Genomic DNA, 15,931 nt, shown 5'->3' with positions numbered 1-15,931 from the left:
TCATTTTAAAGATAAGGAACCTTAGCCTCAGTGAGGCTATCAACTCAGAAGTATATTCTTGGGACAATAACTTAAGCCTCCTGACTTCTACATCTGTGTGCTGCCTGCCAGGCCATGATAGAGCAAATAACATAAAAGTAGCTGTAAGGAGCCACATATGAAAAAGAGAGTCTAAGCTCACTAAATCATTAGGTCTGAGAGATTAGGTCATTGGAAACTGGCACTATTTAACATAGAAGAGGTGTTTGTACAAAATGGAAGGGGTGATTGTACAACATATACTGCCTAGAGTGTTGTCTTTTTTCCTTAGTATTATTTCCAGTTAGGCTTCTTTTACAACTGTTAGAAACCAAGCTACTTCTGAGTTTCCTAATGATATATTCTTGAGATTCTGGCTGTGAGTAAATCTATTTCAGTGTATAGGATACACAGAACTAGTTCTCAATCCATGTAGTACACCAGAATCTTCTGTGGTAATTTAAAAAATACTGATGTTTGGATCCACAGAAGACTAATTGAATCAGTATCTTTGATGGTGTAACACCCAAAGGTGGAGTCTACTTCAAGAAAGCTTCACAGAGTCAGGAACTACAATCAGTTTGCTGTATACAGCACACACAACTGGTCTGGCATACGTAGAAGATAATAAACATTTAATGAATACATGAATTCAAATAAAACAAATACTGAATGAACACCTAGTAGATGCCAGGTACTGAGGTGCTTGGGATAAACAAAACAAGACAAAGATTTCTGCCTTCATGGAGTTTCCATTCTAGTAGGGGAGACAGATGATAAATAATAACAACTAGAGCGACCCTTTAAAAATGTTAAGCCATCCCATCACTTTTCACAAAACCTTGCAGGGTAAGGTCTTTGATTTTTTACTCTGAAGAAAATGGGGACCCATTACAAGGTTTTGAAAGGAGTAGCAGGATCTGATTTAAAATTTTTAGAGAATCACTCTAGAGACTCAGTGGTAGCAGTGGAGGTGCTAAGAAGTGGTTGAATTCTGTATATATTCTAAAAGTAGAACCAAGTGTTTTTTTCTTTGCACTGGATATGGGGTGAGGACTCCAAAGTGTTTTGGCCTGAACACTTGGAAGGAAGAATATGTCAACAACTGTGATAGGGAAGGCTATGAGAGGAATAGATTTGCTAGGGGGAATAGAGATCATCAGGAGTTCCATTTTAGACAGGTTCAATTTGAGGAAGAATTTGGATGTTGGACACAAGAACTTGGAATTCAGGAGTCAAGTATGGGCTAGAAAAATGAACTTGGGAATTGTCAGGATACAGCTGTCATTTAAAGCCATGAGACTGAATGAGACGCCCAAGGAAGGGAGTGTAGAGAAAGAAGAGAAAAGGACCAAGCTAAGGAGATTAAGAAGGAAAAACCAGTAATGCTAAGAATGTGAGGAGTTACTGAAGCTGAGTGAAGGAATAATGAATGGACCATTGAACTACCTTTTATCTTTGGGCAATTCTGGGCCTTTATTTACCTACACATAGAAGATAATGGACATTCCTTGCCATCTCAAAAATTCTACCAAGCTATTTATTTCCTTAGTAGAAAGAACACTTGGGTTCCACTTCCAATTCCAGTTACGTACACGCTCTGTGATCTACGTCAAACACCTTTACCTTTCTAAGTTTCAGTTTCCTCATTGATAAAATGATGGCAGGTATTGAAAAGAAGTTACGTAACTTTTATGAAATTGCCTTGCACCATGCCTAGTATCTTGTGGGTACTAATACAATGTATTTTTTTTCTCCTTCCCATTAGAATATTGTCATGATCTGAAGCTGAATCTTTGAATCAAAGAGGGATCTTAAAAGCCAGTAATATCTATCCTGAAGTTTCCAAACTACCTAAGGACAGTCTATGCTAGAAAAATCATTTTAAGAGTGAGAGAGTTCCTCTTTTCTTCTTGTCTCATGCTCCACTTGTTAATTTATGAACAAATTCTTCTTAAGGTATTTACACAAATTTGTTAAGCGTGAGACAGGCTATCACCCTGGTTTACAAGGACATCATTCTGAATATAGCTGATATCCTACTTTGTAAAATTACATTATGTTATATGCTAAACAAACCATTTATGAAAATCATTCTGAACTGAGCAAACTCAAAAGAATATTAGTTCCGCTTTCAATAGCAGATTGTAAAGTCTTGTGCATTTTGGTTTTAGGAACGGCTATTGTTCTCTAAAAATTTAAGAGGAAGTTACAGCCAACTAGCAACTTAGTTCATGTTGTCATGGTATCCATACTGGGTGATTTAAATTCACTAGCTGGTTTATTGACACTTTTTTCTGTGAGCTTATCACAGAAATTACAAAGTAGATCTTTGACTGAAAAAAGAATAGAAAAATATTACTGTTATTTTCCTGCAATTGGCAGGGGAGGGAATTGCTTAACCAGCGACATTCTTTTATGTATTGGGATAAAATTTACTGGACTTAAATGATTAAAAAGAGTTTGCACACAGCCAATAAAAAATAATCTACTAACTTCAGACCACAAGCATGTTGGAATAAATTTTAAGAAACTATCTAAATTAGGTACTGTAAGTTCTAAAAATTTGGAATTCTACTATTTATCTAGCAAAAATGAACATATATTAGTTGATTTTTCAAAAGGCATAACAATTTTTCATACATTATGCTTTCTATAGATATGGTGCCAAGCTCCAAGCTGCCTCAGAGCAGCTTTAATCAACCTGGATCCTATATATAAAAGAAAGAGCTAGGTCATTTGGGGCCCTGGTGGTGCAGTGGATAAGAGCTTGGCTGCTAACCAAAGGGATGCCAGTTCAAATCCATCAGCTGCTCCCTGGAAACCCTATTGAGGGGGCACTTCTACTCTATCCTATAGGGTCGCTATGAGTCAGAATGGACTTGACGGCAATGGGCTTAGGTCACGTTAAAAATACTTGTAAATACTGGTACCATACCTGTGGGCTCTCTAATCTGTTCTCTTACCTATGAAGAGATAATAGCAGATATAACAAATCCAGAGGGTTATTACCCACACCAACCTCACTACCCTCTACTCTGTTACCGCACCCACTTCCAAAGTAAGGACCCAGTATTACAATCATTTGCCCATAGGACTACTAGAATAAAGAGCTGTCTCAAAGCAGGTATTAATGAAAATTTTAAATGACCACAGCAAGATGTTAAAAACATGGGTCTGGGTGTTTTGCAAATAGTAGAACTGCTTTTATATTTCATGAAAATGACTTCTGAGTACACCTTGGTCTCTTTATACCAAAAAAAACAGAAATCAAACCCATTGCTGTTGAGTCGATTCTGACTCAGTCTTTACCTATAGCCAAAGTCAAACAGAAAATGGCATTTTAATTTCCCAAAAAGCATGAACAAAGGCATCTTAAAAAGTGTAGTGGTATATCTGCATATGTGTATGTTATTTAGAAAGTAGAAGGTGGAAGAAGAGTTAATGTGACAGGCCTGAGACTGCTATCCTTAGAAAGGTCTCCATGCAAGGTTGGTCCTTGCTGGTGACTAGGAACCTGAATGGTAAACACTGATATAAAACTATCCCTAAATGGTAAGACTGTCCCACTGTGCCTAGACAGTACAGACAATATGGCTTATGCAGAACATCTGCTTCCTTTTGGGGATCTGAGATTTTGATATATGTGCTAGGCAGAGGGTTCATATGTGACCAGCCCCCAATAAAAACCTTGGGCACTGAGTCTCTAATGAACTTCCTGGGTAGACAATATTTCACACGTGTTGTCGTAATTCGTTGCTACAGGAATTAAGTTTGTCCTGTGTGATTCTACTGAAAGAGGACTCTTGGAAGCTTGTACCCGGTTTTCTCAAGATTTCACCCCATGCACTTTTCCTTTGCTGATTTTGCTTTGTATCCTTTCACTGTAATGAATTTTAGCTGTGTGTACGGCCATATGTTGAGTTCTGCGAGTCCTACTAGTAAATCGCTAAGTCTGAGGATGGTCAGCAAACCTCAGCATGGAACAGAATAGCCATTTGGCTGCTAATCAATTACCCTTCCATGTTTATCGAGGGAAAAATTACATGACTTTTTGATCATTCACTGTAAACCTATGTTTACAACCCTGTTTTTTTTAGTGTCTCCTTGTATATTGTTGGTGCCCATGGTTATGGTTCCCACAACAGCTATCACTTGGCTGCTTTATTTGCAAGTATCATTTTTGAACACGATATTAACTTTTATATTTCCATGGGTAATGCAGCCAGATAGAGTTGCTGTAGAAACCATAACTGATTCTTGTCATAGAGTATATGGCACCGAGGCTTGAAATTTAAAGACTATATACAGAAACTCAGCATATGTATTACCAGGATAAGGCATAGTTAATGTGGGAATTTTAAGACTATTCTGTCAACTATGCATTTCTAAACCTGAACCTTAATATTGCATGAATAATTTGACATTTAAATACCACCTCCTCTGTTTTTTTAAAAGCAAAATATGTGTAGGAGAGAATCTAACAAGCTGATTGATCATCTTTTTTGTGCACTTAAAAATACCATTTTGAGTTAAAATATTGTAATAGAGAAAGTATTTAATAACCTAATATTCAAATATATGTACATCAGTGAATTAATCACTGATTAAATACATGTTAAATGCAATAAGTCATTGATATCTATAATTTCATAGCATGGTTTCAGAATGGAAAATATAATCAACAAAAATGTTATTACATAAAATAATGAGCTTCTTTAAAAAACAAAATCACAAAAATATTTCTGAATTAAAATTATATTCTTAAATGCAAATACAGGATCCATAAATATAAGACCAAAAATTAGATTTTTAATAATCAAATAATTATTAAAAAATAATTATTTTGTAATTAAAAACTAGTTAGCCTTCAATTTGGCTTTTACCTACTAACCAGAGAAACTATGATATTTTTGTAATGTGGACAAAGATACATTCTGGTTTAGATTTAGGTGTTGGAACAGATGGTTTTACTGGAAAATGGCAAATATGATTTTTTCTTCGTGTAATGCAGATCCTAGCGATCACTTATTGGCAATATTCTACTTTCATGGAAAGTACTTCCTGCTTTAGATGAGTAAAGGGAGAATGGGATGGATTTAGCCCTTTATCCAGTATGGGGAAAGATAAGTTCTCACATTTAATTAAAAACAAAAGTACACCAAATACCCTATCATATTTCTAAACAAAGGAAGAGAAAAAATCAGATATTTTGACATGATAAAATTTTATGCTGCTACTCTCCTCTCTAAGGTGATTAGGGTTAAAGCTGTTAAGATTTTAGAACATACGCAGGTTTCAGTTGTAAGCTTTTATTAGATGTAAAAGTTTGGTATGAAATAAAAGCATATTCATAAAACATTACCTGAAAAAAAATTAACCGATGTGGAACAACTGGCAATTTGAGGCCAATTCAGACAGATGAAAATACATTCACTTTAAGGCAATTTTTATTAAGTAAATGAAAATTTAGTTATGACAGTATCCTTGTCAAGAAATTTGATTTATTTTATGAAGGAGTATAAATAAAAGCAATACAGTAAAGATTCAAGAACTTCATAATTACCCTTCATTAAATTATTTGGAACTATTACTAAAATTTCTGAATTCTTAGTTTTTATATTAATAAAATACTATTCTCCCAGTCGGTTATTTTAATGTATTTTAGTTCCTCATTGTTCATATGATCTTTGGCTGTTATTCTCTCTTGAGATTTTACATGTTCACTTCTGAAATTCTTAAAAAATAAATCACTGCCTTGTTTATTAATTTTTTTCCATGTTTTGTTTCATTCATCTCAAAAGTTCTTTTACTGTGACTGTTTGAATATGCTAGGGGAAAACAGATAAGAAATCTGAAGCCTAGAGATCTACAAGTATAATAAGAACAGCAGTGATATTTAGTTACTTAAAATAAATACTGCATTCTGCCTTCCTCTATTACCTTTGTCAGTATAAATCTTTCAATACCTAGCTTAGTTTACTTATCTGAGAGAGGTGTATATTTTTTTTACCTTCAACATAGTTGAGGTATATGTTCTTTAGTTATTCTTCGGATTTGTGAATATAGCCATAACATAAAGCTTTCCCCATAGAATGCAGTAAAATATAGCTGAAAATCTTGTGATCCCTGTAAATTGCATATGCACGATGAAATATGGAACAATACTATATTAAGATGTGGATTATAGGTGGTTGGAAAGACTCATCCTATTCATAAGTGTCTTGTTCTTACAGTCCAGCTGTGCAGCATCCATGATTTAAATTTGTTTCTTGGCAAAAAAGATAAATTACTACATTATGGACATTCAGGGTACCTTGTGAGTAGTTAACATTGTAAACTTTAAGTTCATAAATGCCGAGGGTCAGCTTTTACACTAAATATAGAGATTGAATCTGGCTGAGATACAAAGAAATAGAGACTTTCTGTCTTCCAGATTCCTTAGGATGATTAGACTTATCTATCTATACCTAAGAAGGCCAAAAAGTACAAAGAAGTCAACTATATCCCATCTCAGGGCAATATGATGTCAGGATTGATACTCTATTTCCTGCTCATATTCTAAATGGGGCTGTGTGGTCTAGAAAAAAAAGAGAGAGAGAGAGGGAAAACAAAATAATAGAGCTTACCACATGTAGGAAGAAGGGAAATTATGGAAAATATACCTTCCCATATACTCTATCATAAATGTTAAGAAGGTCTACTTTTGGGGATGTTTAAAAGCTTATTCTTTCTTTGCTATATGTGGGAAGAATCAGGCTCATCTCTACAAAAACTGATTGTGGTATTTTTAAAGAGATCTTTTGAGATATGAGCTAAGGAAAAAGAAAATGAAAGACCCTAAACAAAAGACTTTTGGAACCAAAATAGGGATTATAAATGCAAAAGAAGAGAAGTTTATGGAGTAATTACATAATGTAAAGTGTTCATACTTATACTATGATTATAGTAAATCTCATATTTAAGAAAAATTAATGTTATTTCAATATTTGCTTAAAATCTATGGCAATTATAATCACAATCAACAAATAATTCTGTTAAAGTAACTTCCATGTATTTCCATCTTAAAAAGGCTTATCCATTTTATATTTACTTTCAACTTTGTGGTGTTTAACATAATTCAAACAAGAAGTCTCTTCTGGAAAAGCAAGGGCATATAAAAACAGCCCCTAAAACTCCTCTCAAAGGTGATATCTACATGAAATAACTAATAATAAATACTGGAAATTAGGGCTATGATCCTATGTTTTATAAGGGATAAAGATACTAGAAATGAAAAATACTCTATTATTTTCCTGATTTGTTTATACAATTGCCCTTTGTTCTTTAAGGGACTTCAATGATTCAATATTTATGCTGCTATAGTAAATGAATGCTAGATACAAGAGAAGCAACTATGGGTATTTCTATATTTTTCCCAATTTAAGATAACAGTGTGATGATACGGTTTCAATCTACAAAGCTTAAAATTCATATACAGAAATAATGAATAACAATACATATGACTTACCTTTCCAGAAACAATCTTTTCATAAATCTGAATTGGCTGGTCTGCAAAGAATGGGGGGTAGCCAGCTGCCATTTCATAGATTAACACGCCTAATGCCCACCAATCCACTGCCTTATTGTAGCCCTGAGAGAAACCAACACCAAATATCAATTATTACTTAATTTACTAAGAAGAAAATGAAGTCATAGATGATTTCAAAATACTTTTCAGGCATACGAAATTTTTTAAAAAGCAGTTGCTGAGCAGCTATTCAGGATAGATAAAAAATGAACAAACTGTATAAGGTCAGGTATAAATTAAACAAACAGGAGAATTTCTGTATACTGGAAACGGCTGTTAGGAAAGATTATTAAGTCTTCTTCCTACATTCATTAAGAGTATTATAGATATCTATTTCTTTGCGATAAGTTCGTTGTTGCTCAATAGTAGGAAGGGAGTTGGACCAAATTACCTCTTAAGGCCCATTCCAGATTCGTAATCTTACAAATCACATTTTCTACATACCCTAGGAAGGTCAAAGGCTTTGAACCAAATAGTAGATGTGAGACTTCATAGTCAGTAGTGGAGCTGACTTCAAAATACTCAGTAGTGTTTCAGGTATGAGGGTGAATGTACTCAAGATAATTCTGCCCGCTTCACAGAATCTTGGGAAAGTTAGAAGTATAATGTAGAACCCAATAAACTTACATATTTAAAGTACGTTTTATTTTAGCTAGCTCCCTTTTTGCTTCTCATCTCTAAAAGATACACAGGAAAGATAACTAATTCATAGGGTTTTGTGAGGGTTATATCAGATGAAAGAAAATAATGGGTATAAAAAGTGCTTTGCAAAGCAAATATACAATTTAAATGTTATTTTTAATTGGTTTTGCTGTTTTGTATAAGCTTACAAAATTAACACCTAGAAGTATTTAATAAGAAAATAAATAAGAATAAAATAGTAATGTATGTTTACATAAAGTTTATTGTCAACTATGATCAGTGTCAGAAGGAGCCATGGTGGTGCAGTGATTAAGCGTTCAGCTGCTAATAGGTCAGAGATTTGAAACCACCAGCTGCTCCACGAGAGAAAGATGTGGTAGTCTGCTTCTGTAAAGATTACAGCCTTGGAAACCCTATGGGGCAGTTCTACTCTGTCCTATAGGGTCGCTATGAGTCAGAATCGACTCAGCGGCAGTGGGTTTGGTTTTTTTGGTATGATCAGTGTCAATGGGCAGAAAAGATTATGGAAAAAACAAAAAAACCTCGATCATGTAGAGAGAAATGAGCTGAGTTCTCAGATCTTTTGTTTTACCCTCGAATGTACCCTCTAATTACCATCAGCACTCCCCCTGTCCCAACCTTTTGTCAAAATTTTAGCTTTACAAACTATTTAGTTTTCAAACTCATAGCTAAAATACAATACTATAATATAGAGGTTTTCTTTTTCTTTTTTTCCTGTTTATTTTTTTTAAAGGGAGGGATTGGTATAATAGGAAAAGTACTTTTTTTTTGTTAACAGAAATGGGTGCCAACTTTGCTTTATCTCTTTTCATTCAAAACTCACTGGTAATGTAATTTATTAACAATAATTTTTACTGTAATGGAAACATGTAATGTTGAACCAGACCCTTAAAACTAAACTTTGATTTCTATGTGTTAGATTATGTGCTAGGTTTAATATAATAAATATTTCAGATGCAAGTCAATACCCTAGATATATAAAATTAAGACAAATCAATAAAAAACAATAAATTACAATATATACATGGGCAAAGGGAATGAATTAACAATTCACACATATAACAAAGAAATACAAATGACTACTAAGCATTTAAAAAATCTAATAAAGAAATGAGAATTAAAACAGTGAGATAGCTATCATTTTCTGCCTATGAGTAGATTTTTAAAAGGAGACTACCCAATGCTGAAGAGGGTGTGGTAGAACAGGCACTCATACAGTGCTGGTAGGAGTGCCAAATGGTACAGTCTTTTTGGAAAGCAATTTGGCAATAGTATCAAGAGCCTTAAAAATATTCATACCCTTTGACTTAGTAATTCCACTTCTGGGAATCTATCCTAAGGAAATAATTTGAAATACAGAAAGATGTTTATCACAGTATTTGTAATAGTAAAAAAGGAAACAACAATAGAAAAATTGTCAAATACTTTATAGTACATTTGCACAAGCCATTAGAATGACGTTTGCTTGCTTGTTATCATTCAAGTGAAAAGAGCATGCCACAAAACTGTACATTCACTCTGATCTCAACTGTGATAACATGCATAGAAAAATTAAAAGCAAAATGTATAAAAGTGCTAAAAAAAGTTGCCTCTGGGTGGTAGGATTACAGATTTTTTTGGTTGTTTCTTTATATTCTGTATTATCCAAATTGTGTACAATGCATGTCTATCACTTTTATAATATAAATGCAGTTTTTAAAGTTTTGGTATTTATTTGTGGTCACATTATTTGTTAAGCATACTTAAAGAAGAAATGTGTTAACTGCAATGATATTAAGATTATAAAAACTAAAATGTTACATATGCTTTAAATTATGAAAGATAATGAGAGGAAAGCTGAAAAAAATCTTTTATTTCATTCTAACACTTGTATAAACAAAAAAAAAAAACAAACTCATTGCCGTCGAGTCAATTCCAACTCATAGAGACCCTATAGGACAGAGTAGAACTGCCCCACAGGGTTGTATAGGTTAGCCAAATTTCAACTGGTCAGTGAGTACTTTACTCAGTCTGTTGTCTCTCTAAGCACATGTCTTATCCCTTACTCTTTCCTTGGTCCAACTTGTGTCCAGTTATTCTTAGTTTCTCCTTTCTGGTTTTCACCACCAACGAATAGCAGAGGAAAGGAAAATGGATAGACATCAAACCATCCTTTTAGATATTACAGTTTCTCTAAGCACATTTCACAGTTTGGAAAAGTATAACTGCCTTCAGTAAGAGAAACTATTCTATTGTTGTAATTCCCATCAGACCAACTTAAAAAAAAAAGCAATATATTTCCTTCATTTAAGTGGTAAAAGTGAGACAAAGGAAGAATTGATATGTATTGTCTCTTGATTTGCCTTTTGGCATAAGTCACAGCAAGGCTTCCCTGCCTTCCCCTTTTTGGAAATAATTATGAGAAGGCTATGCTTTTGGTATGGACCTAGAGGTCAGATTTATTCACACTCTCGAAGATTCAGAGTTATAACTGACAGAGGTTATGGGATTAATGGTAGACTATAAATAATCATTCTACAGTAATCATGAACAAATACATTTAAATTTATAACTTAGATTAAATAAAAAATACAAAATTAGGTCAATAAACAGTTTTTACAAAAGTTCACAGTGATGCATGCCTTATATTTCTAATTCTTACATAATGCCATTATAAATATACCTTGCTGAGGATTATTTCCGGAGCCAAATATTCTGGAGTACCACATAATGTCCAAGTTCTCCCTTTAACTCTTTTGGCAAACCCAAAATCTGTGACCTATAAAAGAAAAAAAGTACTGTGAACATTTATTGTTTCAATTTTGGTACTTACACTGAAAATTAAAAATTCAGGGTTAAAATTCAAACCATTAAAAAAAAAAGTGGACAAAACTAAGTCAATGTAATTAAAACTAATACATGAAGCCACTATTTAGTGAATGAAGGCTAAAACGACCCAAGCTGGCGGCCTCTTCCTCCACCGAAAACAAACAAATGAACAAAAAAAACCCTTCTTCAGTCATTATCATAAGATCCCAGATCCAAGGAATAAAAAAGTGAAAACAAAACGTAAAACTAGTTTTAATAAAAAATGTAAGAATTGACCACAGTGCTAGAAGTGTTCTTTAAGTTCAGCATGTCCTCTGTCATTAACTCCACCATCAAAAGTGCAAAAGCACCAAGGGGAAAATCTATTGATAACTGTGTAAAAAGGGATGCTTCTACTCCACTAATAACAGAAACGGAAAGAATACATTGCCACCAGTTCAATATTGGTATTTGGGGCTCGTTTGGCAGCTGCATTGTAGTGGGAAAGAGCATGGATTCTGGGAACAGACAGGGTTCAAATTCTGACTCTATCATTTACTGGCTGTGTGATCTTGCTGTGCCTCAGTTTCCTTAGACTGAAAATGAGGATAACAACAGTACCTACACCTTATAGTGTTATCAGGATTAAGAGAATTAATACAGGTAGAACACTTGAACAATGTCTGGTACTAACGAGTGCTCACAAATCTAGCTATTGTTTCTTTTTGCAAGAGCCTGTGATTAGTTTACACATATAAATTATGGGAGATATAAAGAGGTTCCATCTTTGATAGGATTCATGGTTACTTTTAATTATGGCAGAACTATGAGTTCAACTTAAGCAATTAGGTAGAAGCAACTGTTTCCCTCGGAAAAAAAATTCAATATTGGCCAAAATAAAAAAAAACCATACCCACTGCCATCCAGTCTATTCCAGCTCACAAGGCTGTAAACGTCTATGGAAGCAGACTACTACATCTTTCTCAAAGAGCTGCTGGTGGTTTCCAACCACCGACCTTTTGGTTAGCAGTCCAGCACTTTAACCACTGTGCCACTAAGGCTCCTTTCAATATTGGTAGTTGGGGATAAATACATACAACTGCTTGCCTAGTATTTTCTAAAATATGTGTTCAAGTCATACCTGGATATAACCTTGATGGTCAATTAAGAGATTTTCAGGTTTTAGATCTCTGTAGATGAGGTCTAGGGAATGGAGGTACTCAAATGTTAGCACTATCTGAGCTGCATAGAACCGTGCATGGGGTTCACTGCAAAGAAACAAAACATTAATTTTCTGTAAAATGAGTAACATATAGTAACTAGTAGATTATAATATAAAAATTAACATAGGATAGAGATATTTTTGGAGCAAAAGTATTTTTTCTTTTAAACATATGCAAAGATTCTTATTAGTTCCAAATATTTTTACCAAATATTTAGTAAATCTCTCAATCATATTTAAATAATGCTCTGATACATTTAGGGGCAACATATGTTCAGCAAAAATATAATCCTAAAGTAGTCATCTTATTGTAAATTATTATTCCTCATTTGTTGTTTGTTGTTAGGTGCCATCGAGTCAGTTCTGACTCATAGCAACCCCATGCACAATAAAATGAAAGACTGCCCGGTCCTGCACCATCTTCATAATTGTTGCTATGTTTGAGCCCGTTGTTGCAGCTACTGTGTCAATCCACCTTGTTGAAGGTCATCCTCTCTTTTGCTGACCCTCTACTTTACCAGGCATGATGTCTTCCTCCAGGGACTGGTCCCTCCTGATAACATGGCCAAAGTAAGCTAGACGAAGTTTCACTACCTTCACTTCTAAGAAGCATTCTGGAAGTTCATAGTATACTCAACTTTCTTCATTCCCTTATTAGTTGTCCAGCTTTCACATGCATGTGAGGTGACTGAAAATACCATGGGTCAGGTGCACCATAGTCCTCAAGGTGGCATCTTTGCTTTTTACCACTTTAAATATGTCTTCTGCCGCAGATTTGCCCAATGCAATGCATCTTTTAATTTCTTGAAAGCTGCTTCCGTGGGGGCTAATTGTGGAACCAAGTAAAATCAAATCCTTGACAACTTCAAACTTTTCTCCGCTTATCAAGATGTTGCTTATTGGTCCAGTTGTGAGGATTTTTTATTTTATTATGTTAAGGTGTAATCCATACTGAAGGCTGTAGTCTTTGATTTTCATCAGTAAGTGCTTCAAGTCCTCTTCACTTTCAGCAAGCAAGGTAGTGTCATTTGCATAATGCAGGTTGTTAATGAGTCTTCCTCCAATCCTGATGTCACCTTCTTCTTCATATAGTCCAGCTTCTCGAATTATTTGCTCAGCATATAGACTGAATAAGTACGGTAAAAAGATACAACTCTGATGCACACTTTTCCTAATTTTAAACCACCAGTATCCCCTTGTTCCACTTGAATGACTGCCTCTTGGTCTATGTATAGGTTCCGCATGGGCACAATTATGTGTTCTAGAATTCCCATTCTTTGCAATGGTATCCATAATTTGTTATGATCCATACAGTCGAATGCCTTTGTGTAGTCAATAAAACACAGGTAAACATCTTTCTGGTATTCTCTGCTTTCAGCCAAGATCTATCTGACAACAGCAATGACATCCCTCATTACACATCCTCTTCTAAATCTGGCTTGAATTTCTGGCAATTCCCTGTCGATGCACTGCTGCAACTACTTCTGAATGATTTCCAGCAAAATTTTACTTGTGTATGATATTGTTCGATAATTTCTGCATTCTGCTGGATCATCTTTCTTTGAAATGGGCTCAAATATGGATCTCTTCCAATTGGTTGGCCAGGCAGCTATCTGCCAAATTTCTTGGTGTAGATGAGTGAGTGCTTCCAGCTCTGTATCCATTTGTTGAAACATCTCAATTGGTATGCTGTCAATTCCTGGAGCCTTGTTTTTCACCAGTGCCTTCAGTACAGCTTGGACTTCTTCCTTCTATACCATCAGTTCTTGATCATATGCTACCTCCTGAAATGGCTGAATGTCGATTAATTCTTTTTGGTTCAGTGACTCTGTGTATTCCTTCTGTCTTCTTTTGATGCTTCTTGTGTCGATTTTTTGCAATGGAATCCTTCAATATTGCAACTCAAGGCTTGAATATTTTTCTTCAGATTTTTTAGCTTGAGAAATGCTAAGCATGTTCTTCCCTTTTGGTTTTCTAACTCCAGTTCTTTGCATATTTTATTATAATACTTTGTCTTCTTGAGCTGCTCTTTGAAATCTTCTGTTCAGCTCTTTTACTTTATCATTTCTTCCTTTTCTTCAGCTAGCAGCATTGGTAGCCAGTGATTAAGAGCTTCACTACTAACCAAAAGGTTGGCAGTTCAAATTCACCAACCGCTCCTTGGAAACTCTATGGGGCAGTTCTACTCTATCCTATAGGGTCACTATGAGTCAGAACTGACTTGATGGCAACAGGTTTGTTTTTTTTTTGTAATCTACGTTCAAGAGCAAGCTTCAGAGTCTCTTTTGACCTCCATTTTGGGCTTTTCTTTCTTTTTAATGCCCTTTTGCTTTCTTTATGTGTGATGTCTTTGATGTCATCCCACAACTCGTCTCGTCTTCCGTCATCAATGTTAATATGTCAAATCTATTCTTGAGATGGTCTCTAAATTCAGGTGGGATATACTCAAGGTCGTACTTTGGCTCTTGTGGACTTGTTTTAATTTTCTTCAGCTTCAGCTTGATCTTGCATATGAGCAACTGATGGTTTGTTCTGCAGTCGCCCCGGCCTTGACTGATGATACTGAGCTTTTGCATCGTCTCTTTCTACAGATGTAGTCGATTTGACTCCAACGTATTCCATCTGGTGAGGCCCACGTGTATAGCTGCGTTTATGTTGTTGAAAAAAATAATCTGCAATGAATAAGTCATTGGTCTTGCAAAAATTTTTTAAATTTTTTTATTGTACCTTAGATGAAGGTTTACAGAACAAATAGTTTCTCATTAAACAGCCAGTACACGTATTGTTTTATGACATTGGTTAACAACACCACGACATGTCAACCCTCTCCCTTCTCGAACTTGGAGGACCTTTTTTTTTTGGTGAAAATGTACATAGCCAAGGTTACACCATTTCAAAAGTTTCTACATGTACAATTCAGAGACATCCATTACATTCTTCCAGTTGTGCTGCTATTCTCACTACCTTTTCCAAATTATTCCATCACTGTTATCTTCAACTCACTGCCCGCTAGGCTTCCTATCAAACCTTTTGAGTTGCTGTTGTCAGCTTGATCTCACATAGATAATTCTTTTTTTTTTTTGTACCTTAGATGAAGATTTGCAGAACAAATAGTTTCTAATTAAACAGTACACATATTGCCCTAGGACAATGGTTAACAACCCACGACATGTCAACACTGTCCCTTCTCAACCTCGGGTTCCCTATCACCAGCTTTCCTGTCCCATCCTGCCTTCCAGTCCTTGTCCCTGGACTGCTGAGCCTCATTAGTTCTGTTTTGTTTTTGTTTTTTTTTTTATTTATTGATTTATTCATTTTTATTGTACACCAGGTGAAGGCTTACAGAACAAATAGTTTCTCATGAAACAGTAGTACACATATTGTCTTATGACATTGGTTAATAACCCCAAAACATGTCAACCCTCTAACTTCTCAACCTTTTTTTTGGTGAAAATACACATAGCCAAAGATACACCATTCAAAAATTTCTACATGCACAGTTCAGTGACATTGACTACGCTCTTCCAATTGTGCTGCTATTCTCACTTAAGATGAAGGCTTACACAAAAAAATAGTTTCTCATTTAACAGTTAATACACATGTTGCCCTATGACAATGGTTAACAATCTCACAACACATCAACAATATCCTTACTCAACCTTGGGTTCCCT

At 34.9% G+C, this 15,931-nt stretch overlaps 1 protein-coding gene across 5 annotated transcripts in view; it reads right to left on the bottom strand.

Moving 5' to 3' along the window:
* PRKACB (protein kinase cAMP-activated catalytic subunit beta) overlaps window positions 1-15,931 on the bottom strand; it is a 147,969-nt gene that overhangs the window by 12,669 nt on the left and 119,369 nt on the right. For all 5 annotated transcript variants that reach the window (XM_004369098.3, XM_004369094.3, XM_023731471.1 and 2 more), the window contains exons 6-8: window positions 12,180-12,306; window positions 10,914-11,009; window positions 7,529-7,651 (exon numbers count right to left, since the gene is read on the bottom strand). In XM_004369098.3, coding sequence (XP_004369155.1) covers window positions 7,529-7,651; window positions 10,914-11,009; window positions 12,180-12,306 — 346 coding nt within the window. The remainder of the gene's footprint in view (window positions 1-7,528; window positions 7,652-10,913; window positions 11,010-12,179; window positions 12,307-15,931) is intronic.

This window comes from Trichechus manatus, unplaced genomic scaffold, assembly GCF_000243295.1.
Source record: "Trichechus manatus latirostris isolate Lorelei unplaced genomic scaffold, TriManLat1.0 scaffold00003, whole genome shotgun sequence".
NCBI classification, from domain to species: Eukaryota; Metazoa; Chordata; class Mammalia; order Sirenia; family Trichechidae; genus Trichechus; species Trichechus manatus.
Note: the sequence above shows the minus strand (reverse complement) of the source record. Positions and strands in the feature narration are given on the sequence as shown.